Source organism: Geotrypetes seraphini, chromosome 4 (genome assembly GCF_902459505.1).
Source record: "Geotrypetes seraphini chromosome 4, aGeoSer1.1, whole genome shotgun sequence".
Lineage (NCBI taxonomy): Eukaryota > Metazoa > Chordata > Amphibia > Gymnophiona > Dermophiidae > Geotrypetes > Geotrypetes seraphini.
The window spans coordinates 289,970,165-289,996,949 of NC_047087.1; the positions used below are offsets into that span (position 1 = coordinate 289,970,165).

A 26,785-nucleotide genomic window follows, 5' to 3' on the forward strand; every position below is an offset into this window, starting at 1 on the left:
CCTAACAATGCAATTACAGCCCTGCAGATCGCACTGTTTGTGCATTAAGTACAGTGCCAAAACGAGGCGAATTGATCGTTTGACTTTTGAAGAAGCCATGTGATCTTCTCCATGCGGGTGATCCGACATGCATCAGCAGTCACTGCTGCAGTCAATTTGGGAAGACGAACTTGGTTTCATCTTTTTCTAATAAGGAGCACACTGGTCTCATAAAAATCTAGATCCATCTACAAAAGAATTTCTGGCATTACTTCAGGTGCTGGGGTACTAAAGTGTGACAGATATATTTATCCAATTTACAGTTTGTTTACTTTGCTATCTTTGTGACCTGGTTAATATAAACTTTTATTGATTCTATCAGGAAAAGCTACAAATTATATAAAAATGAATAGAATTACATTATAAGGGTCTTCCTTCTGGACATGAGAATTAGATTTGTAGATAATCTAATTTTTAAGTTCAAGAATAAAACAAAATATACACAGACAAAAAAAATAGATACACTATTTTTGTTTTAAATTGGCATGTATAATTTTTAGTTGTGGTTGCTTTAAGCAAAATTCTTATTTTATAACAAGTTTTCAAAGTGATTTAACCGGCCGGGAATGGCTCCTGGCTGGTTAAATCACCTGTTCCGGGCTAACTGCATGCACTTTAGTACCACTGAAAATAAGTGGTTAGCACCAACTTGAAAAGTGGCTATTTTGGAGGCATTCAAGTGGTAGAATTAGCACTCCCCCCCCCTTTTACAAAACCGCAGAAGTGGTTTTTAGCACAGGCTGGCACGCTGAATGCTCTGTGCTGCTCAAGTTCCTGTGACTGGAATCGGTCCAGAGAATGGCCACCAGGATGGTCTCGGGACTCAAGGAGCTCCCGTACGAGGAGCGGTTAGGGAAATTGCAGCTCTACTCACTCGAGGAACGTCGAGAGAGGGGAGATATGATCGAGACATTCAAGTATCTCACGGGCCGCATCAAGGTGGAAGAAGACATCTTCTTCTTCAAGGGTCCCGCGGCAACAAGGGGGCATTCGTGGAAAATCAGGGGCGGGAAACTGCACAGTGACACTAGGAAGTTCTTCTTCACTGAAAGGGTGGTTGATCGCTGGAATAGTCTTCCACTTCAGGTTATTGAGGCCAGCAGTGTGCCAGATTTTAAGGCCAGATGGGATAGACATGTGGGATCTATCCGCAAAGATAGATAGGGAGGGTCACTGGAGTGGGCAGACTTGATGGGCCGTGGCCCTTATCTGCCGTCTATTTCTATGTTTCCTATAAGTGTTGGGAGCAGTGCAGAGCATTTAGCTCACTGGCCTGCGCTAAAAACCGCTTCTGCTGTTTTGTAAAATGGGGGGAGGGTGAGGGGGGGGTTAGCCATTACGTGCCGATATTCAGCACTTAACCATCTAGGTTAACTTCATAAATAGGACTGCATAGAAGTTAGTCCTATCTTTATGTGATAAACTATAGCTGGTTAAGTGCAATATTCAGCACATAACAAGGAATGTGTTAGCTGGCTCCGCAAACCCAGACATTTAATGCCAGTGGCCAGACATTGCCTGGCCTTTAATTTCCAGACTTAATGCTGATCACCACCGGCTGAATATTAGACCTTAAAAATTCTAATATTAAAAGATAAATGATGCAATGTCCAAGCTTAATTTTATATATATTTTCTATAACAAAAGCTAATTTGTGCTTTTCATGTATCTTGCCTGTCAAGAACATCACAATTGAGAAGCTGAGCAAGCAGGGAACCCAAACCATGCCTATCTACTTAAGCAAAGAAGGGCTCAGTGGTCCTATACAGATATGCCAGGGAAAGAAGTGCTTCTGATGGACATCAGGGTAGTGGCAGAGGGAAACCCAGAAAGTGCAGGGAAATAAGACAAAAGGTGAGGAGGATGGCATGAATGAAAGGAGAATAGAGGAGGGAATGAAAGGAGAATAGAGGAGGGAAATACAGGATAAAGGATAGAAGAGGAGAAAAGTGGGAAAAGAAGTAACAATAGGAACAATGAGGAGGAAGAAAGACATGTTTTCTGTCTTTCCCCATTTAAGAATGCTTGTCAGACACATTCAACTCTATATAGAATAGGGTTCATAATCGAAACAGAAATATGTCTAAAAACTCGCCTGAGTCGGCAGGTAGATGACCTAAGAGACAGGTTGTCCAAACGGCTTTTTAGACGTATCCATGGACATTTTAGTCCTCTGAATGCCGCTGTGTGGACATTTGTGCCCTGCTGACGTTGGGCAACTACCGCCCTATGTCCAAATCAGACTTAAATGTATGTTTTGATTATGCCCCTCTTTATGCATATCTCCTATTTCATCAAACACTCAACAGACATATATCCTCCACCCAGACATGTCCTCCACCCATTCACTCACAACTACACATACTCCTATAAACTCTCACACTTTATTCACACCATTCATAATTCCTATCCTGAACCTTCATATAGAGTGATGTTAGAGGGAAGGTTCTCCTAATAGTATATTTGGATTCCTGTAGAGCTTTACCTAATAGCATATTTTACTATTCAGCCAAATACAAACAATGAAAAATATTTGTCTGAATATGAATAATGGGCACTGAGCTTTAACATAAATAATAGAAGAAGCAACATGAAATCAGAAATCAAGTATTTCAGCAGGATTTAGTATAGTAAAACCCTGGATTATTCTTATTCAAATTTAAAATTACCATTCGCCTGAATATGAATAATGTATTCGGGGCACTATTCAAGGCTGGATCAAATTGAATATGAATATTCAATACAGCCTTAGTTTCTACTCTGAATAAAAAATGAAAGGATTTGATTAAATTCACTGGATAAATATATCAACTAACATTATTCGCTCACTATTTAACTTACTAAGGAAAAGTAAATTAAGGGTTCTCTGTATCTATCTTCATTTCCCACCCATTACACCGTTCTTGATTTTACTATTACCACGACCCTCAGAAGCTCACCTCACAAAAGATGAACCTGTATTTACCATACACACTCATATTCCAGTTAAATAATTTTTTTTCTACCCTTTTAGCTATTATAGCCTCAAGGATAAAACACATTTAGCCCAAGAATTGCCTGAGAAGCGTACACACTTATATAGAAATATTTAATATATGGATTTGCAAGTTTTTTGAGTGCTGCTAGTGCTCTAGAGTGTTAGTAACTCAACATGAGACTTTCTTTTGAACTCCTGAGCACAAGGAAAGCTGTATCTTCTGAGAGGTGGTCAGCAAGTGTGTGACAAGGAAACAGGGCCTGCAGAAACTGTCATTTAAGAAAAAGAAGATTATGTCAATGGAACTGTTGGAGTAGAGGTAGGAATTGTGGTGCTGATGTGATGGGAAAGGAGAAACTCTGATATTGCATTATAGGGATGCAGAGGGACAGAAATGGGAATGTTACTGATATGGTGTGCAAATCAGGGTGCTGGTGATATGGAAATAATTGATGTCAACAATGTTACTGTACGGGATGAAGCAGAAGAGTTTATAGTAATGATGTGTTAATGAGGGTGTGTGTGTGTGTGTGAAGAAATGCAGTTGGAGAATGTTTTTAACATTAGTTTTGTTCAATGACTGTTTTTAAATAAGAAAATAAATTGTAAACTATTATAGCTCCAGTTTCAATGAAATACAGCCAGAGGGCTGCCTTACTCTATCTATCTATTGAACTATCTTGCATCAACTGAATCTCAGTGTTTTCGCTGTCTGGAATGCTTTCGCTTTTTAAGACGATCATAGACTATAACCAATTATAAATAAATTTATATTCCACTACATACCGTATTTGGATCAGATTACAATATAAAAATACTAGCCATCGCTAGAAAAATGCATGATATCAAAATATAAAAGTTACAACACAAAATTAAGAGTTTAAAATAGTAATTCTATTACATAAACACAGGAATCTATACATTAGGTGATCAATCCGTGCTCGCAAACTGCTTGTTGAAGGGTGTCAATCACATCTTTTAGCTCCTTCTCCTTCACCAGTGGAGCATAGTGTCCTCTTCAGTTTTTCCTTTTGCAAGTGAATTGAGAAGTTGTGCTCTGATCTGCTCTGTTCAGTTTTTATTATTATCAGGCATTTTTTTCCTTTTCGGGAGGCTACTTTGCCTGGGAGAGAAGGGCGGACTGCAGCTTGTAAGGCAATCCCCAGGTGTACCTGTGGAGCTAGCCTTTGTGCTTCTTCAAGGCTCTGGGTACATTCCCCTGGAAACCAGCTTGCCTGCTGATTTATCAGAGTCTTCAGTGCAAGGCCCCTGTGTGATGCCCTTTGGGCATCAGGGCGTCAACTGCATTTTTAATCTCCCATTGTCGCATTGCAAGAATCTGCAGGGATGGAGTCCTCAGTCAGCATTTATCTGACTGGCTGAAGATCTCCTCTTATGGAATTGTTTCCTACAAGGATTTGAAGCAGAAAGTCCTCCCCATTCAGTCAGGCTTCAGCAACAGGCAGGCATCAGCACAGCACAGTGAGTACAGTCCATCATTCCCTAAGGGGAAAATCGGGGAGGGGGAGGGGGGGGGGTTTGAGCGAAAAAGTTGATTCAGGGTTTCTGAGGGTATAGGTTCCAGCTCCTACAAAACCCCTTTCTGTGAGGTTTTTTTTAAACTTCTGGGGAGCTCCCATGAGCTGTTTTTGGTGCAAATTTTCTGGTGGTGGCCATCTTGGATTTTAAATGATCTTTTTTTCCCTAAAGTCTCCATCTGCCTCAAAACCTCTCAATTTGGCTCCTAATCAACTGGGATGAACTATTCTGCCCCCCGGGAAACAGAGAGTTGGAGTAAAGGGCCATTACTCAGACTGGCAATGGGTCACGAGTGGAGTTCCACAGGGGTCGGTGCTGGGATCGCTCCTGTTCAATATATTTATTAACGACCTGGAGACGGGGACGAAATGTGAGATTATTAAATTTGCGGATGACACCAAACTCTGCAGCACAGTTAGAACCACGGAAGACTGTGAAGACCTGCAAAGGGACCTAACAAGACTGGAAGAGTGGGCAAAAAAGTGGCAAATGAGTTTTAACATAGAGAAATGTAAGGTCATGCATGTAGGGAAAAAGAACCCGATGTTCAGATACAAAATGGGGGGATCATTGCTAGGGGTGAGCAACCTTGAAAGAGATCTGGGGGTGATGGTGGACTCAACATTGAAAGCATCGGCACAGTGTGCAACAGCCTCAAAGAAAGCAAACAGAATGCTGGGTATCATTAAAAAGGGTATCACAACCAGGACGAAGGAAGTCATCATTCCGCTGTATCGTGCAATGGTGCATCCACATCTGGAGTACTGTGTCCAGTACTGGTCGCCGTACCTCAAGAAGGACATGGCAGTACTTGAGGGGGTCCAGAGAAGAGCAACTAAACTGATAAAAGGTATGGAAAACTCTTCATACGCTGACAGGTTGAAAATGCTGGGGCTGTTCTCCCTGGAAAAGCGGAGACTTAGAGGAGACATGATAGAAACCTTCAAAATCCTGAGGGGCATAGAGAAGGTAGACGGGGACAGATTCTTCAGACTGTGGGGAACCACAAGTACAAGGGGTCACTCGGAGAAACTGAGAGGGGACAGGTTTAGAACAAATGCTAGGAAGTTCTTTTTTACCCAGAGAGTGGTTGACACATGGAACGTGCTTCCGGAGGTTGTGATAGGCCAGAGCACATTACAGGGGTTCAAGGAAGGTTTAGATAGGTTCCTAAAGGATAAGGGGATTGAGGGGTACAGATAGAAGTAGAGGTAGGTTAGAGAAATGGTCAGGAACCACTTCACAGGCAATTTCTCTAAATGTGCTTCCTACCAGCAGCCGGAGCATTGAAATCACGTGTGGCTGCAGGAAAGCTCATCTCTGATGCAACTTCCGGCTGTGTCAGAGCTGACCTTTAAGGCAGCCACACGCAATTTCAATGCTCCGGCTGCTGGTAGGAAGCACATTTAGAGAAATTGCCTGCCTTGAAGGTAAGGAGCAAGGAGGGAGAAAGGAAGGAAAGGTGGGGTGGAAAGAACAGATGCTGAATGGACCTGGGGAAGGTGGGGAGTGGAGGAACAGATGCTGAAGGGAAATGGGGAAGGTGGGGTGGAGAGGAATAGACGCTGAAGGGAACTGTGGAAGGTGGGGAGCGGAGGAACAGATGCTGAAGGGAACTGGGGAAGGTGGGCAAGAGAGGAACAGAAGCTGAAGGGAACTGGAGAAGGTGGGGTGCGGAGGAACAGATGCTGAAGGGAACTGGGGAAAGTGGGGTGCGGAGAAAGAGACGTAGAAGGAAACTGGGGAAGGTGGGCTGGGGAGGAACAGATGCTGAAGGAAAATGGGAAAGAGAGAGACTCCAGACTATAGGGAGAGTGGAGGGACGAAGATGGGCGGCAGACCAATTGGGGTGGGGGTGGAGGGAGAGATGGAAGGGAGAGGCACAGTAACAGAGCATATGGAAGAGACAGAGAAGGCAGACAGTGGATGTAAGGAAATGAATGAGGAGAAAAAGAGGAAAGCAGAAACCAGACAACAAAGGTAGAAAAAAAATTTATATTTATATTTATTTTTTTTGCTTTAGGATAAAGTAATATATTAGTTGTGTTGATAAAAATTTATATATTTTTTTTTTTTTTTTGCTTTAGGATAAAGTAATATATTAGTTGTGTTGATAAAAATTTATAAACAAAGCCCTGCCAGCTGAACATCTCTTTCTCTAGTTCAGCAGCCAGAACACTGATTTATAAGGAAGGAATAACCGCAAGGTAATGGTGGAATAAAAATCACTAATGGAATGGAATGGAATAAGCTAAATATTACAGTACAGAGGCTTGTATGGATGCTGCGGAGATGGGGCAGGGACAGTGGTTTTGGGGACGGGGCAGGGACAGTGGTTGCAGGGATGGGGCGGGGATAGGGGTCAAGGGGACGGAGCAGGGACAGAGTTGGTGGCCACACGGACGGGGCAGTGACAGGGACAAATTATTTCCTTGTGTCATTCTCTAATTGAGATTACTGATCGAAGCTCCCCTGCTTCATGTGGAGTTAAGACTTTTAGCTCCTTGATGGCTGCATTATTGAAAATTAAGATCAAAGTTGGGCCCACCACGAAGACCACTAGCCTCAAAGGCCCATGCCAGGGTCTCAATTTAAGTCACTCCAACCCTTTTTTACCTGTCTCTGAGGCTATTTTTGAGGGCAGAAGGAGGCTCGCTGGTGTCAATTTCAATTTTCTGGATGGCTAGGGAGTTTGTGGATCTGGGGGAGGTCTGTTGCTGAGCTGTCACTCCTTTTTCTTCCTGTTGTGGCTGTCTGTTCCAGTATAGAGTTTATGAGGCAGATCGTGGAGGAGGTGGAAATGGGTGCTCTGACTGCTGTCTGATCTGGCATAGAGAATCCTTTTCACATCATGTCTCCGATTGTCATCTGGCTCCCAGCTTTTGAAAAGGTCAACTGTTGGCTTGTTTTAAGACACTGAATCTGAATTTTTTGAAATGCGGGTAGTTTGTCTGAGAGGGTCTTATTTTTTTCTTCTTTATTTTTATTTAATTTTAACTACTCATTTGTTTTACTTTGTTATTCTGTTTTTCTTTTTAACTCTTAAGGGGTTATAATTAGGAATTAGTTGGTCTTCTTTTTGTATACTTAGTATGGAATGCAATTGTTTACAGGTGCTTTAGTCAGATTGTGAGCCGAATGGATACTTAGGGATGCTTTCCAAGTACCTTATATTAGATATTTCACTGTTTGTGAACCGCTGTGAACTTCGAAGAGGTATAGGCAGTATACAAATAAAAATTGTATTGTATTGTTAAAGTTGGAACCCCAGCAACCATCCACTTCCCAATGCATGGTAATGAGTGACTCAAATGCTCAGACCACCTTTTTCCCTGCACAACCAGACATCACCTTGCTGGTCACTGAGCAAAGGGAGACTCTGGAAGGCACCCTTAAGGTAGCAAAAAACTATATCCAAACTTTGCCCTTTGGTTCTGGAGATTCAGCAGCTGTTTTGTCAGACAGAGATGGATTCCACGGATGCTCAAGTGACTAAAAGTACCTCCCCTCCCTAGTGAGGGGGGAATGATGTTAAAAGATGCACAAGATCATAAGGTGGACATAGAAACATAGAAACATGATGGCAGATAAAGGCCAAATGGCCCATCTAGTCTGCCCATCTGCAGTAACCATTATCTCTTTCTCTCTCCGAGAGATCCCATGTGCCTATCCCTGGCTCTTTTTGAATTCAGACACCTGTCTCCACCACCTTTTCTGGGAGACTGTTCTATGCATCTACCCCCCTTTCTGTAAAAAAGTACTTCCTTAGATTACTTCAGAGCCTATCACCTCTTAACTTCATCCTATGCCCTCTCATTGCAGTTTCCTTTCAAATTAAAGAGACTCAACTCATGCGCATTTACATTACATAGATATTTAAATATCTGTCATATCTCCCCTCTCCCGCCTTTCCTCCAAAGTATACAGATTGAGATCTTTAAATCTGTCCCTATATGCCTTATGATGAAGACAACACACCATTTTAGTAGCTTTCCTTTGGACTGACTCCATCCTTTTTATATCTTTTTGAAGGTGCAGCCTCCAGAATTATACACAATATTCTAAATGAGGTCTCACTAAAGTCTTATACAGGGGCATCAATACCTCCTTTTTCCTACTGGCCATACCTCTCCCTATGCAACCTAACATCCTTCTAGCTTTCGCCATCAACTTTTCAACTTGTTTGGACACCTTAACATCATCACACATAATCACACCCAAGTCCCGCTCCTCTGCATTACACATAAGCTTTTCACTTCCTAATCAGCACCATTCCCTCAGGTTTTTGCAGCCCAAATGCATGACCTTCCATTTCTTAGCATTAAATTTTAGCTGCCAAATTTCAGACCCTTCTTCAAACTTCACCAGGTCTTTCTTCAAGTTATTCACACCATCCAACGTATCATCCGCAAAAGAGGCAAATCTTACTCGACAACCCTTCAGCAATATCGTTTATAAAAATGTTAAAAAGAACAGGCCCAAGAACAGAACCTTGAGGCACACCAGTGGTAACATCACTTTCCTCAGAGCAATCTCCATTGATCACTACCCTCTGTTGCCTTCCACTCAACCAGTTCTTGACCCAACCGTCACTTTGGGACCCATTCCAAGGGCACTCAGTTTATTTATTAGATGTCTGTGTGGAACACTGTCAAAGGCTTTGCTAAAATCTAAATACACCACATCTAGCGCACATCCTCTATGCAATTCTCTGGTCACCCAGTCAAAGAAATTGATCAGATTTGTCTGACAAGATCTACCTCTAGTGAATCCATGTTGTCTCCGGTCCTGTAATCGACAGGATTCCAGATACTTGATCATTCTCTGTTTTAAAAGTGTTTCCATTAATTTGCTTACCCAGAAGTCAGACTTACCGGCCTGTAATTCTCTACTTATTCCTTACTTCCACTTTTGTGGAAAGGGACCACATCTGTCCTTCGCCAGTTTTCCGGTACCACTCCTGACTCTAGAGACTCACTGAAAATGTCAGTCAGCGGAGCTATCAGAACTTCCCTAAGTTCCTTCAGCACCCTAGGATGTACACCATCCTGCCCCATTGCTTTATCTACCTTTATTTTAGCTAGCTCCTCATGAACACAACCCTCTGAAAATCAATCAGGGTCTATTACTCCTCCATCCCTATTCACGTTTGTCTTCTGCAGTCCCTCTCCTGGCATGTCAGCCATGAACATCTGTTAAGCAATTCGGCCTTTTCTTTATCAGCTTCTACATATTCCTCCCCTTCACCTTTGAGTCTCACAATGCCACTTTTGCACTTCTTCCTTTTACTAATATATCTAAAAAATGTCTTGTCTCCCCGTTTTACTGTATCAGCTATTTTTTTCTTCTATTTGCATCTTTGCTTTCCTGAGTACAAGACCAGCCTCTCTTAACTTTTCCAGATATTTTTGACTGTCTTCTTCTTTCTGTGATCTTTTGTAGTTTATGAAAGTTAACCTCTTATTCTTTACCTTCTCAGCTACTACTTTTGAGAACTAAAGTGGCCTTCTTTTCCTCTTACTTTTACTTACTTGCCTCACAAAAAGGTTTGTCGCCCTTACAATCGCTCCTTTCAGTTTTTCCCACCGCATTTCCACTCCTTCCAGACATTCCCATCCAGACAATAATTCCTTGACGTAAACCCTATCCGAACAAAGTTAGTTTTTTAAAAGTCTAGAACCTTTGCTTTTGAATGAGCCCTCTCTATACCCATCTTAATATTAAACCATACCATGCAATGATCACTGGATGCCAGATGATCACCCACTCTAACATCAGACACACTTTCCCCGTTTGTAAGCACTAAGTCCAGTATGACCCCATCCCGTGTGGTTTCCATTACCAACTGCTGGAACAGTTCTCCTTGTAGAGAATCCAGAATCTCCCTACTTCTAGAAGACCCTGCAATAAGGATACCCCAAACATCCGGCATGTTAAAATCACCTATTAGCAAGACTTCCCCTTTTTTTTAGATATATTCTGAATGTCTACCATTAAATCTTTATCTACTTCTTCCATCTGTGAAGAAGGCCTGTATATCATACCAATGTAAATATATTCACCATTCCCTCTTTCTAAATTGATCCACAGTGCCTCTTCCTTGCCCTGCAGATCCTGCAATTGTGTGGCTTTAATACGTTCTTTAACATATAATGCTACTTCTCCATTTCTTCCTACCGTCTTTCCTGAACAGATTATAGCCCGGTATAACTACATCTCAGTCATGGTTCTCTGTGAACCATGTCTCTGTGCTCACCACTATATCATCATGGCAGCTTTGATCACTCTGCCCATCACTTCTAGTTTAAAAACCTCTTTAGTAGATTAGCCAGCCTACTTGCAAAGACTCTTCTTCCCTTATTTGATAGATGCACATCATCCCTGCTCAGTAGCCCTTGGAAGATCATCCCATGATCTAGGAAGCCAAAATGCTCTCGACAACACCATCCACATAGTCAAGCATTCATTTCCAGGATGCAAGCTTCTCTGGCCTTTACCCTCGACAGGGAGGATGGACGAATATACCACATGCGCACCTGACTGCTTCACCTTCTCCTTCTCCCCAAGAGCCACAAAGTCACTTTTGATACGTTTGCAGGGATACCTGGCAGTATGCTAAAGAACTTCATTGGCTGCCCGTAGAAGCAAGAGTGCTGTTCAAATTTGCCTGCCTTTGTTTCAAATCTATACTTGGTTTGGCCCCTCCTATACCTGGTCTCACATTTTAAATTGGATAATTCCATCAGGCCAACACACAGAATACATATGTTTAGCCTTCCTATAATAAAAACCTGCTGGATACAAAAGATTCCTTGACAGAACTCTTGCTTTCCAAGCAAGTCAACAGAACGGCTGACTAGGCAACATCATCAAGCACTCCTCATCCTATCTTAAATTCAGAAAACTAGTTAAAACCAACCTGTTCAACCGATTTGTAACCAAAAACTCTTAAAACCTCAGCATTGTATTCTACTTATATGTACTTGATGTTCCTACATTGTAACTTTTTTACTCTGTCTCTCTCTCTTCCTACAAATAATCATGTATTCAAAGACTTCATTGTTATTTTTTCACTGACTATCCAGCTCCTTATTGTAAACCACCTCGAACTACTATGGCTTTGGTGGTATATAAAAATAAAATTATTATTATTATTATCGTTAGTGCCAATGTGGATGAGCAGCATCGGATAGTAGTCATCAGGCTTCATGAGTCTCAGCAAGCTCTCCGTAACACCTTGGATTTTGGCAATTTGAAGTGCTGGCTTTGGGGATCGAAGCTGCAGTGGCAGCCTCATTTATGGCACATGTTGGCCACACCAGGTTAAGGTGGAATCCTAATGAGGAAGACGTTTGCTTCCAACTAGTGCTGGAAGGGGTGTATTATGTGGCAGATGCTCTATATGACATCATCAGAGTCATGAGCAAGGTGTCGGCATATGTCGTTTCAGCCCACAGAATGCTCTGGATCAGGCAAAGGGCGGGTGATTCAACCTCCAAAGCCACACTGAGCAGACTGCCTTTCAAAGGCAGATTGCCACCCTAAATCTCTATCAGCAGACCTTGCTGACCCATTGGGGATGGCAGACACAATTTTTGTTCCTCATAACGTTCCCGATGATCTTTACTCAGATATCATTTCAGGGATCCAGACAGTAATTTAACAATTCCAGAAGCCAACAACCCTCAAGGTCTCGCATTGGCATAACCTCCAGCAGCTGCACACCCACACATTGGTGGGAGGCTATCGGCATTCTGGAGTGAATGGGAGAAAAGTTCCTCGGATCTTATTTGAGAGGACCACAAGATCAAGTTCAATCGACCTCCTTCAGATCTACTCATTAACTCACTAGCCGGATGGCTGGATAAAGAAGCCAAGATCCAAGCGACAGTGCAAAGGTTATTGGACATTAAAACCAAAGAATCATCTCCAAAAGAAGAATTGGCCTCTGGCAGATACTCCATAGTACCCAAGAAAGGCATCAAAAACTGGAGACCGATCCTAGACCTAAAGTCCGTGAATGTGGCACAAAGAATTCCATGCTTCTGCATGGAGATGGTTTGTCAGTCATTGCAGCGGTGGCTCTGGAAGAATTCTTAGCCTCCCTAAATCTAAAGGAGGTGTACTTTCATTTTCCCAGACCACAGGAAATATTTGAAATTCCGTGTCCCCATTTTTTGGGGGGAGGGGATGGGGGACTAGCCAAGCGATGTTAGTGCATCAATTGTTTGATGACTTTGCATGGGGTTTTAGCTAATTTGCATGGTCAGATCGGAAAATGGGCAGTTGAGGGGAAAAACACGAAATGGGCCGTTTTGTGCATCAGGTTGGTAAAAGCAATTGTTGCTAAAGCTGTGAAAACAGGTATAATCAGGCTTGCTAAAGAAACTTTCAAAAAATATTGCTCTCTAGATATCTGTCCATCAAATATGTTAAGAGTATATCCCTTCCAAATTTCTGATATGGCTGACAAACCTTGTTAATGCATGCTTAGGAAAAGGCCTATATCCAAAAACCTTAGCTACCATCGCACTGACTCCTATACCAAAGGCCATGGGACTAGATTTATCGAAAACAGAGAACTTTTAGACCAGTGGGGGCAATACCATGGCCAGCAAAACTGTTAGAATTCTGTGTTAACTTACAGCTATCAGATTTTTCTATACAACTTTGATGGTTTTCATAGTTCACAGCATGGATTTAGATTTATGCACAGTACAGAATCCTTATTGTTAGAACTAACCATGAAAGTCTTACTTAAGTAAGGGCAAACAATCTGTTTTGTTGCAGTTGAACATTTTGGCTACATTTGACGCAATGGACCATTCCTTATTACTTCTCAAATTAAGTGAACTAGGTCTACAGGGCATGGTATTGCAATGGTTCTCAGAGTTTTGGGGCAATAGAATTTGTGCAGTAAGAAAGGGTAACAGCAAGTCTCAAGACTGGAGAGTATTCTACAGTGTGCCACAAGGCATTCTATTATCTCTATCCTTGTTTAATGTATACCTAAGAGCTTTGGGCAATTTATTTTCTCAGATACAACTGTTCTCTTATGCAGATGATATTTTTCTGCTCTGTCCAGTTAATGACTCCTTTGAGGATACCATACAATATATAAGGAAGATCATGGATGATCTGAGAATGTAGATACAGAAGAAATTTCTCAAGTTTAACAAATTGAAGACTAAGGTGCTCTGGTTTGGTAACCACAACTCACTGCCACCTAGTGGATTGGTGCTAACAGGAGAAAAACTTAAAATCAAGAGAACATCGAAAGTTTTAGATGTTATTATAGACTCTGACCTTAGCTTTGCTGACCAGATTAATTCCTTGGTGAAGAGATTTTTATTTTGATTAAGACAATTAAGAATTCTAAGATCAGTTCTAAGTCAGGCTAGTTTTAAGATAGTTGTGCAAGTTACTCTACTTCCTTACTGTGGCATAACAGAAAAAGAATAAAAGAGATTACAACTACTTCAAAATACAGCAGCCAGACTGATTTTTCTGCTAAACCAATTTAAGAGAGTTAGTCCACTGTTGAGGGAGTTACACTGGCTATCCATTAAAAGGATAATTCAATTTAAGGTTGCTTGTATGGTCCATAAAGCAATATATGGAGAAAACTCCAATGGACTAGTCTCTAAGATCACAATTACGAATTCCTTTTATAGCTCAAGATTGACAAAATGTCTTAAGTTGATCTTTCCTTCTCCTTTACATGTTTGCTAGAAAGAGACACATGAATCTACTTTTGAATTTCAAGGCCCCAAAGTTTGGAATAATCTGTCACTGGACTCACATTATTACCACTTCAGAAAAATGTTAAGACATACCTCTTCTCTCTTTAATCCTATTAATTGTTGCTCATATTTAATGGTTTAAGAATCTTATTGTAAACAGCATTGAATCCTTGCTAAAATTTGTGGGATATAAGTTGGTATGGTATAGGGTATGGTATATTTTTTCTCTTCTCCCGAGACCTTTCTCCTCCTTAAAAAAAATTTATATTAGACAGGGAGCAATAAGACAATATACTCAGCATAATTAACTGGAGGTTAGTTTGCATTTATAATTTTTCATTTCTCTACTTTGTAATGACTACGGAGATTCTTCAAGCCGTATTTTTGGACTCATTTAAATATTCCGTCACAATACTTGCACTCAGTCCGATTACGATCTGAACCCAAACAAATAAGACATTTTAAGTGTGTGTCAAAGTTCTAGATCTTTCTCGCAAACTACAAGCAAGGGCTGCAAACTGACTGAATGGGACATTTCAGCAAAAGGAAGAAACTATGAAAAACAGTATACACTTCTCCCTCCGTATTCGCAGAGCCAGTTCGTGAATAGCGAAAAATCGCGAATAAGTTTTTGGTCGGCTCTGACCCACCCCCACCTCCCTCCTGCATCCCTGGACCTTACCTGGTGGTCTAGCGGTGATGTGGGGCAGGAGTGATCTTCCTATGCTCCTGCCCCGTGCAAAGCCGTCATCAATATGGCTGCCATGAGTTCCCGTTGTAGTCTTAAGACTACAACGGGAACTCATGGAAGAACAGCTTTGAATACTGGAAGGTTTTATTTTGCACCCATTTGGCAGAAAAAAATTAAAGGAACTGACAAAAGTGCTGCAAATGGGAAGGACCTTGCTATCGCAGAACCTTACACCTATTCTGGGAAAGTTGTTCCATTCATAGGTTTTGTTGGATGATGTCATACATTTGTGTGCTCAATTCAAACCTGCTTGTCAAGGAAAAAAGGAAACAATTATACTGATACTGCAACCCAGGGGAAAGATGGGGATCTTACCAGCATTCTATAATGCCCCAGAAACCAAATTGTTTGGTGCTGGCAGATTGGTGGTAAGCAGATTCTGTCCAACAAGCTCATGGGATCTAGGAGGCTAGATGCTCAAACACCAGCCTGAAAAATTCTAGTGGTTTTGACAATTATGAAGCTTGGGAAAAAGATTAGTTACTAGATTAAAAATAAGATCTCATATGGCCATTATAGCAATCATTACATTACATTACATTAAGGACTTCTATTCCGCCTATACCTTGCAGTTCAAGGTGGATTACAAAAGAGCTAACTGGACATTTCCAGTGAAGTTACAATAGAAGTCCTAGTTGAAATGCATATGGTCACATAGCTACTATGTCTGGAAGACTGTGCAAAACACTTAAGAGGCCAGATGTCTGTGAAATAGCCACTCCTGACTGCAACAAGTAAATTAATAACTAGGCTTGTTAAGCAGGCTGAAAATTCAGTAAGAGCTAGAATATGTAACATAAATAAATATAAGTGCTCACAGTCCTATTACAAAGCTTCATGATTACATAAATGATACAAAAAAAAATAGTAGACATGTGCCCCTCATAATAAACAAAGCAAATATAGCATATCTTAAATTGTTTCTAGCTTCACTTTCATCGTATTACTTGTCCTTAGACCTATATGACAATGTATACAAAATTCTTCAAGATAAAAATCAAAGGGAAAATAAACATTTATTCATAAGCGAAAGCTACTTAGAAATGAAGGGTGACTAAATTCAGCAATATTTTTAAGTACAGCAATACAACATCAAAGCAGACAAACATGCAAAACCAGCTTCTGAATTTAGTTCCCTTAAAATGCCCAGGAAAGATAAATTTAGGGGGGACAAAAAAACACTAAGCACCTATACAAATTTTATTCTAGTATTATTGGTATATTGGAGCTGCAGAATGCCTGCAAGGAGCAACTGTAAAACACAATTTGAAATGCTGGTAGCTATAGTAATGGATATGTCAAGGTTGTGCAGTAGATTTCTTTAAAAATAAATCCATTCTAAAATTGAACCAATCAAGTTAGTAATTTTCAGATAGATAGCATTCACTTTGATAACAAAAGATTGACATACAAACCCCTTCATTCTATAACTTGATGCCTAATTTTAGGCGGGCTTTGGGCATATCACCAAGCATAGATTACTATCAGTTGTGCACACTGCATGGTTCACGTAGGTGTGCCAACTTATACCAGCCATTGAACTGTTATATACACCCTGACGCCATTAAAGAATTGGTGGTGTGTCTTGGCGTCAAGTTATAGAACTGTCCCCCAAATATTTACTCATACCAACTGGCAAATCATTATACTTCCAAGCTGATCCATGAAGGTATGTACCTTGGACACACAACTTTCAGTCTTCATAGTAGTGCTTCCAAGACATACAGTCTCCTGGTTTAAGTATAGTCTGGCACAACTGGAATAGGTCTGTAAAGAGAACAGATTTGAAAATAATTTTGCAACTGTCCAAGGTTTTATTACCACTTAATTTCAAAATTAAGTTTGCATTATGTGCATTTCCCTCCTCAGTTTGATACATCATAATATTCTATTCTCCCCAACTGCTTATTTTCTATACAAGCAAATTGTATAATCTTTATCACTGGATTAGCTCATAAAAATCTCTCTGGAATATTTTTTTTTTGTTAAAATAAATTTGCCTGTAACTTAGGCTGTAACAAATAGCCAAACACAACAGAACTTGAACAATCAAACTAAAAATGTAATTTTGAAGGTTTTATGCTTGATACATATAAATTGAAAAAAATTAGGACACTCCATGAAATATTCTGTTCTTTCTTAAGAAATGTTCACATATCGAAGGCAAATCTTTTTTTTTATTTATCTCTGGAAAAGCAAGTGATATAATTGCAGTGTAAACAACATAAGTTTTCCTTGATTTACTCATGAAACAAAAGATATCCACAAAAATTTGTATTCTGAGGAATAAATTAGTACACCCCCCACATATCCTCCCACTTAAAGTGGCTTAAATCACTTACAGGTGTATCAGGTGAACATGATTAGAACATCATTACTCAGCATTTTGAATGAGATTTGCCCTACTTAAACCTCAGACATTTAGTTTGGTGTGCTCATGACTGTAGCGGTGAGAGTGAGATCAAAAGAGCTGTCTGAGGCCTTCAGAAAGAAGACTGTAGCAGCTTATAAGTCTGGTAAGGGATTTTAAAAGATCTCGAAAGAATTTGACATTAGCCATTCCACGCTCTGGAAAATAGTGTACAAGTGGAGGATTTTCCAAACAACTGCCAACATGCCCAGGTCTGGCCGTCCAAGCAAATTGACCCCCAGAGCAGACTGCAAGATGCTAAAAGAAGTCTTCAAAAACTGTAAACTGTCATCACGGGACCTACAGCAGACTCTTGCTACTGCTGATATGAAAGTGAATGCCTCTACAATCAGAAAGAGATTGCACAAATTTAACTTGCATTGGAGGTGTGCAAGGAGGAAACCTTTGCTGTCTAAGAGAAACATCAAGGCCAGACTGAAGTTTGCCAGAGAGAACGTAGACAAATACCAGGACTTCTGGAATAGTGTTCTATGGACAGATAAGTCTAAAACTGAATTATTTGGACACCAGAAAAGAAGACATGTTTGGCATAAACCAAATATAGCATTCCAGAAAAAGAACCTCATATCAACTGTGAAGCATGGAGGTGAAGTGTCACGGTTTGGGGATGGTTTGCTGCAGCAGGACCTGGCCAGCTCATCATCATAGAATCCACCATGAATTCTACTGTGTATCAAAGGCTAATTGAGGAACATGTGAGACCATCTGTAAGAAAATTAAAGCTGAAGCAGAATTGGACCCTGAAACACAACAATGACCCAACACATACCAGTAAATTCACCAAGGACTGGCTGAAAACTAAGAAATGGAGAGTCCTGGAGTGGCTGAGTCAAAGCCCTGATCTTAATCCCATTGAGATGCTGTGGGATAATTTGAAACGGGCTGTACATGCAAGAAACCTCTCAAACATCTTACAGCTAAAAGAATTCTGAATTGAAGAGTGGGCCAAACTTTCCTCAGACCGATGTCAGAGACTGGTAGATGGCTACAAGAAGCGTCTCACTGCAGTTATTTCAGCCATGGGGGTGGGGGGGGGGGGGGTAACACTAGCTATTAGGGGGTCCTAATTTATTCCTCAGTTAGAAAACACATTTTTGTGGATATCTTTTGTTTCATGAGTAAATCAAGGAAAATTTTTGTTGTTTACTTGCAATTACATCACTTTCTTTTCCAGAGATAAATAAAAAAAAAAAAGATTTGACATCAATATAAAAACATAGAAACATGATGGCAGATAAAGGCCAAATGGCCTATCTAGTCTGCCCATCTTAAGAAAGAACTGAATATTTCATGGGGTGTCCTAATTTTTTCATATGACTGTATACAGTTCATAAAAGAAGAAAACACTTTAGGTTCAACGGCAACAATATCTGTCTTATTTCGGATATATCAGTTGAAAGAACAGCACAGGTTTATGATCCAAACGAATCAACATGTTCAAAAATGACAAGTAAAATATGGCTATTTCAGAGGGTTTAGGCATAAGAGGCAAATACCATATCGTAAACCAAGCTCCCAATATGACCTTGTTGGTCTTAATATAATCACTGATCCATGTGTAAGGAAAAGCATCATTTGGCATCTCACAGGAAAGCACACCACACCCGTGATTGGATATAATAAAGAGGACCAGTGGAGCAGATTCTCACCTTGGTGGCAGGATAGCTACTGTTCATTAGGACATCGAGAGCAGGTTGATAGAACACCTGGAGCATGCAGCAATAGTTCTCAAGTACATAAAGCTTCCTGTTGCTGCCTACTCACTGAGACAACCTGCAATAACACAATCCAGACACTAAACTGTAGAGTGCAGTGTGCTTCAGGCCTTCATGGCTAATGACACATTACGGAGGGGTATGACCTACTGATTCAGTAAAAAAAAGATAGTAGTAATTAAATTAAATAAATAAGGGAAAAAGTCTCAGCTTTTAAGTGAAAACATAAATGACATAACATTTAGGGCCTGTTTTACAAAGCCGCGCTAGCAGCTGCTGCGCGGTAATGGCCCCAAAGCCCATAGAAATTTAAAGGGCATTGGGGCTGGAAGCCGATTTTTTGTTGTTAAATTGATTCGAATCGATTCACCCGAAGTGAATCGGTGAACCGATTCGAATCGTGAATCGGGCAGCATTACTTTTTACTAATTTTGATGATGTAATCTCTGGAACTATTGAAACCGGAAGTGGCCCTGAAGCAGTCTATTTCATGCATTGCAGTCTCCCTGTGCCATTGTGCACAGTATGTGGGAAGAAGTAGCATTATGAGAATCCCTGAGGAAGTCATAGATTGGTGAAACAAGGCCTTGTTGGCGGACTTTGGAAGCTCTCTCGCTGGCATTATAAGCTTTGTGCTGCTGTGCTCTGAGTGTCTCAAGAGTGTCTCAAGAGTGTCTCAAGAGTGAATGAGGACGGCATTTACAACACAGCTGAAGCGTTTGCCCCCAGATGTCAGAGCTAAGTTTTACTATTCCTTAAACTTAAGTTTATGGGTGCTCAGCAGTGGGATATTCTCCTACTTAGATCTTTACATTTTGGTGGGTGTGAGTTTTTTATGCCAATGATAATAGAAACGCCAGCTTGAAATTAGTTTTGATTGCTGCGTGAGAGAATTTATCCTGAGGCTTTTTCTCCACCCTTTTGATTAATGTGGATCTTTCAGGTAATGTTCACTACTGGTGAGTAACATTTTTGAAAATTATTGTGATTTAAACATCTCTATCATATCTCCTCTCTCCCACCTTTCCTGCAAAGTATACAAATTCAGATCTTTGAGTCTGTCCCCATACACTTTATGACGTAGAAAACTCTCCATTTTAGTAGCATTTCCCTGGACAGACTCCATCTGTTTCTATATTATTGAAGGTGTGGCCTCCAGACTTGAACACAATATTCTAAATGAGTCTTGTACAGGGACATCAATATCTCCCTATTTCTATAGGCCATTCCTCTCCCTATGTACCCAAGCATCCTAGCTTTCACCATTGCCTTTTCAACCTACTTGGCTACCTTAAGATCATCACATACTATCACACTCAAGTCCCACTCCTCTTTAATGCACAAAAATTTTTCACCCCCAAAATGTACTTTTCCCTCAGGTTTTTGCAGCCAAAATGCATGACCTTGCATTTCTTAGTATTAAATCTTAGCTGCCAAATTTCAGAACATTCCTCAAGCTTCACTAGGTTCTTCCTTCCTCATGCAAGCCATACCATCAGGGATTTCTATTACAGATTTTGGTATCATCCACAAAGAGGCAAAGCTTACCAGACAGCCCTTCAGCAATATCGCTTACAAAAATGTTAAAAACAGGCTCAAGAATCCATTACCCTCTGTCGCCTTCTACTCAACCAGTTCCTGACCTAGTCCGTCACTTTGGGGCCCATCCTGAGGGCACTCAGTTTATTTATTAGACGTCTGTGTGGAACACTGTCAAAGGCTTTGCTAAAATGTAAATGTAAAATGTAAACCACATCTTGCAAACTCCCTCTATCCAATTGTCTGCTTGCCCAGTCAAAGAAATTGATAAGGTCTGTCTGACAAGACCTGCCACTAGTGAATCCATGTTGCCTCGGATCCTATAATCCACTGAATTCCCAAAACTTCACTATTCTCCATTTTAAAAGAGTCTACATTAATTTACTTATCACAGAAGTAAGACTTAAGGGCCTGTAGTTCCCTACGTCTTCTTTACTTCTACTTTTCTGGAGAAGAACCACATCCACCCTTTTCTAGTCCTCCGATACCACTCCCAACTCTAAAGAAGCATTGAAAAGATCAACCAGAAGAGCTGCCAGAACTGCCCTATGTTCCTTCAGTAGCCTCGGATGCACACCATCCGGCCTCATCGCTTTGTCCACCTTTAGTTTAGCTAGTTCCTCACAAACACAATCCTCTGTGGTCTCGCTCCTGGCGCTTCAACTGTGAATACAGAATAGAAATATTTGTTAAGCAATTCAGTCTTATTTTTATCAGTTTCTATATATTCCTCCTCTTCACCTTTCTCTCCTTTCACCTTTCCTCCTCTTCACAATGCCTCCTATCACTAACCAAATCGGACCGTGCCTTGGTTCATGGATTTATTGAGAACAGACAAACAACTGTGCAGGTGACAGGAGAAGAAATGGAGAAAGAGCAAAGCGCAGGAGCACAAAACACAGTAGAGAGCAGCAATAAATAAATATAAGCTCAACATATCTGAGGCCAAGAAAAACTATTACACCAGTAAACAACTGCCAGGAAGCAAAACAACTGACAATTAAAAACTGTTTCTCCTGGTACGACAACTAATATCCCCATCGATCCAAGAATCTACAGACCACGCCAACAAAATATCAGCACAAGACCTAGGTGACTTATTCCTCAACAAAATCAAATCAGTCCAGCAGAAGTTGCAAAGACAACCACCTCCAAGTACTCCCCAATCAACACTCCTGTGTACCACTCTGAACCCATCAAAGCAGACCAAATCTGGACCTCTTTCATCAACCTCTCCATCCCCGATACCAAAATACTTATATCAAACCTATCTACGCACAGTAGCCCCCTGGACAACTGCCCCGCATACCTCCTCTCAGCCGCTCCCCATCATATCATTGCCTGGCTCCCCAATCTCCTAAATAGCTCCCTGAATCAAGGCCAATTACCCAAAGAAATAGGTAAAATCGCTCTCACTCCCATACCGAAAACATCACATACAGACCTCTCCACAGCCCATTGCTGGCATTCCTATTCTTACCAAAATCCTCAAAACTCACATAAGCAAACAACTAGCCTCATATATTGAGCAACATTCTTGCCTTCACCTATCTCAGTATGGATTCAGAAAACAACACAGCACAGAGCTCCTTATCATCACCCTAATCACTAGAATCAAACTACTAAGCACGGGCCGACAAGCAATACTCCTTCAGTTTGACATTTCCGTGGCCTTCAACTCTGTGGACCACCAATTGCTCCTAACCAAACTATCAGAAATTGGAATAACAGGGATAGTGCTGAAATGGTTCACCGACTTCCTATAGAACCGTGAATACACGGTCAAAAAGGATGGTGAGTTCTCCAACATCTGGAAGGCATTCTGTGGCATTCCACAAGGTTCCCCGCTATCCCCCATCCTTTCTAACTTATTCATGAGCTCACTTGGACACATCAGGTTAGAAGATGAAACCATACTGTCCTATGCAGATGATATTCTCCTCCTTATTCCCATAACCAACAACCAGACAAACACTATAGAAAAAATCTCAAACAACATAGCAAAAATCCAAACCTGGGCAACTATCAACAAACAAACTAAACGCCACCAAAACCATTTGTTTCCACACTGCTCAGCAGAACGCTGACGAACATCACCCTTCAATTTGACACCACCCTCACAGTGAAGAAATCCTCTAAAGTGCTTGGCTGCATCCTAGATGACACACTCACAATGGAATATCAAATCTCCAACCTCCGGAAAAAGACCATCTTCACCATGCAACAACAGACTCACTAAACCATACTTTCATCAACACCATTTTGCTCTGATCGTCCAGATGATGATTTTGCCTCAACCGGATTACTATAACTCCACTTACTTGGGCATCAACACCACCCTAATTCACAGACTGCAGCTCATCCAGAACACAGCTCTAAGACTAATTTTCAACTTAAAGAAATATGATTCGATTTCAGCCTTCATCAAACAATTGCACTGGCTACCCATCCCATCGCGGATAAACTTCAAAATATCATGCATCTTACACCACATACTCCATGGAAATTCAGCCGCCCTCCTTACCCAACTATTCTTAACGGACTGGTCAATCTCTAGGAGAATCCTTAACAGAATTCAACTAAACATGCTATCCACAAAAAATCTCCATTACAGGCAAATTTTCCATTCCATGGGAACCATCCTGGGTGTAAAAACTTGGAATGATCTACCAGGAACAATCAGAATGGAAACAAGCTACACCCGATTCCGAAAGAAGCTGAAAACTCTTCGACAATTGAACCTTATTGCTTCATTCAATCTCCCCTCCCACAATTTAGGCCTCTCCCTCAGGTCCTTCCTCTGCCCCTCCCTTAACCCTGCCCCTCTCTCTCTCTCTATAAATCGCCTAGACCTGCTCAGGTATGAGCGACACACAAATGGAAAATTAGATTAATATATCTAAAAAAATGTTTTGTCCCTTCATATTACTGTGTTGGTTATTTTTCCTTCCATTTGCATCTTTGTTTTCCTGACTACACGACCATCCTCTGAACACAATAATATACATAAAATATATTCCAATCAGACCACAAAACAGCAATAAAAACGAAACAAAATACCAGTTAAACAAATAGTGTCGTCATGGTTACATAGCAACTTGCAACAACAAATGCTGTATTTGCAATGTTTTAAACACTATCAAATTCTTCTGCTTCCCGAGAGCGATTAGCAACTTACTCCATTGGTCCTGCAACAAAAAAAAAAATCCTTTTCGTGTGCACTCTAGATGAAACAGCCAATAATTAAGCACCTCCAATATACACAAGTCCTCAGAGAGAAGTGTTTGTCGTGGTCTATATCAATGCAGGCATTCAGTCAAATATTGAGATGACTCCTGGTATAAACTCTGATGAACCAGCACTAGCAGTTTAAATCAGTGGAATTTCTTAAGGATAGGACAGACATGATAATATTTGGATAGACCATACAAGAAATGAACTGTAGAATTTTGTACAATCTGTAAAGCATGAATATATATAGTAATAGTAATGATATTTGAATACCTCCAACTCCCTGAAACAAGTTCAAAGTGGATAACATAAGTAAAAAAAATCTTAAGGATACAACTATAATAAAAAACTGAGAGAGAAATTTTTTTAAACAAATAGGTTTTCAACTGTTTTAGAAATAATAAATGAGGAAATTGTCCGCAATTTGACAGGTAAAGAACACCAAGTTGAAACAGCCCGATAAGGAAATGAGGCAGAGACAGATTTTTAAAATTTAACCCTAACAAAAGATAGAAAGAAAATCAAACAGTAGCTCATGAAGGCAAAGGTAATAATAGAAATGAGAAAAAAAAAGAAAATAAGCATTTCAGACAAGAACCTGCATACATCTTATGACCCCAATAAGATAATTTGAAAATACCGATATACACGAATATAAGCAGAGATTTTTTTGGCCCAAAAATGGAGGTCTATATTCAGGCCATCACCTACCCACCCCCCTCCCGGACAGCCCAGAGAGATGGGAGGTGGAGCAAAAGAATGCCAAGTTTCAAGTTTTATTTAAAATTTGATGCAAATGCTTATAAATTTTTCTAAGCGATGTACAATATTAAAAGGGGGGAGGGGGGACACAGTTAACATGCTAATGAAGCTCCCTACAAGAATTCTTACGAGAAGGGATCGACTACCCACAAGTTCAAGAACAGAAGGTTTGTCACACTAGAAACAGGTGATTAAATGTGTTCTTGTCACCTAAAACTAGGCAGCTTCTTACAGAATTATCCCCATACTATTCTTTGTAGTCAAAGCTTAGTTCTGAATTTCTAAAATTCAGGAAAATATGAGCTTTTCAGAAACAAAACAGGTCGCGTTTACCTTTTGCATTATTTCAGCTATGCAGTGATTCATAGCCTTCATGGCCTAAAGACTTAGATGAAAATCAAGCCATGCCCATACCTACATACATTAAAGCAGATTCAGGCCTTGCTTGTTTTACTGAAATATCTTCCACTGTAAGAAGGTGAACTTGGCTTGCTTTTGTTCTCAGGGGCTCACATGTAAAGGTATCAAAACATGCATTTTTTAAAAAATCCTTTGGTAAATAGTAGCATTATTATCCACTAACGCAGGTAGCATTTCTTTTGTAAGCTTACTTCAAATACATGCAAAAGATACTCTAATTATTCTAACAGTTAGAAGATACCTTTTGCTGGAAAACAACAATCACATCTGAAGCATACTGTAATTCTGAACAAGTTTTCAATTTTCACATTGCTGCTAGGATAAAACATCTTAAAGAGTCTAATTTTTACAATGGATTCAATGACACAAGATTATCTAACAAAGTAATGGCTAATCAATACAGGGTTTACTTGTCAAGTGAAACATATAACACACTAAAAGGGATTGATTGCCGAACTCCGCCTTATTTTCTACAAGGAATATATTTAAAATGACAAAAACTTGCTACCAAGCCACATTATTTTAACCTAAGAAAAGTCCTTTGGAACTGTGTGTAACAGCTCTAAGGTAAAAAAGCACACACAAACACCCCACAAAGAAATTCTCTATGTAAATTCTACAAATATGCTGGCATCACATCTGTCACTATGCAATCATCCTCACTAGGACTTGTGCTCCATAACTTCTGCCCTGCAATGGCATCAGCCTGAAAAAACGCCGTGGCAAAACTAAAGTGCCACCTATGCACCTTAGTATTGCCATGGCATTTTTTTCAGGCCAACGCCATTACAGGGCAGAAGTTATGGAGCACAAGTCCTAGTGAGGATGATTGCATAGTGACATGGGTCATATCAAGCTTTCTGCCAATTGGTCAATGGATGTTAAATGTGGTTGGAACATGTTCAATTATAGTCATTTCTCTTGATCTCCTGACGAAGCCACAGGCGAAATGGGCCCCATTGAGATCACGATTGTGAAATTTCATTGCTGTTTGAAGCTAAGTTCCACACTCATAATGTTTACAGAATATTTATGATATTTATAACATTTATTGTTTTAACATGATAAGATTTTGCATTAAGGTTGGAGGTGGTGATTGACCGGTGACTGATAAATTAATAACCCGAATGAATCAGCTTAGGCTGCCCTATAGTGAGTTGGGGAATGAATTTCTGAGGTCTCACCACAAATAAGTTTTATATTTTGAATGAAAGCTCAGCCTTACCACTTTTTTTCAGTATTGATTAATGAATTATTTATGATCTTTGGCAATAGCTATTTCACTCCACATTTTTGCTGTTTATCATCACAGAATTTATCTCCATCTTCTCCTCCTCCCTTTTCCCCCCACCGGTGGCGATGACTGTGGTGATAGGTATTCCCTCTAGCAAAAGTAGTACTCGCAAGTCCAGCCAGTTGAAATGGGCCCATGCTGAGCCCTGAACTGCCTGAGGATGTCAGTGACATGTTTCAGCTGCCAACACTGGCACTTCTGCACTTGCTCAACAAACTACACCAGCATCAGCACTCAAAGCATGCTGTCAACTTCCTCAAGCAGCATGGAGCTTGTGGCTTGGGCATCCCTGCCAGCCATTCTATGAGTGCCACACTTTTGAAAGTGGTCTTAAAATATGCTGC

General features: G+C 40.5%; 1 protein-coding gene across 25 annotated transcripts in view; it reads right to left on the reverse strand.

Moving 5' to 3' along the window:
• Positions 1-26,785, reverse strand: part of BTRC (beta-transducin repeat containing E3 ubiquitin protein ligase) — a 488,395-nt gene that overhangs the window by 212,076 nt on the left and 249,534 nt on the right. For 19 of the 25 annotated variants that reach the window (XM_033943124.1, XM_033943120.1, XM_033943123.1 and 16 more), the window contains one exon: positions 16,727-16,816. The exons of 2 other annotated variants lie outside the window; for them this stretch is intronic. In XM_033943124.1, the coding sequence (XP_033799015.1) occupies positions 16,727-16,816 (90 nt within the window). Of the gene's footprint in view, positions 1-16,726; positions 16,817-19,129; positions 19,254-26,785 lie in introns of all 25 variants that reach the window. 4 more of the 25 variants (XM_033943127.1, XM_033943126.1, XM_033943130.1 and 1 more) reach the window with 1 other exon arrangement.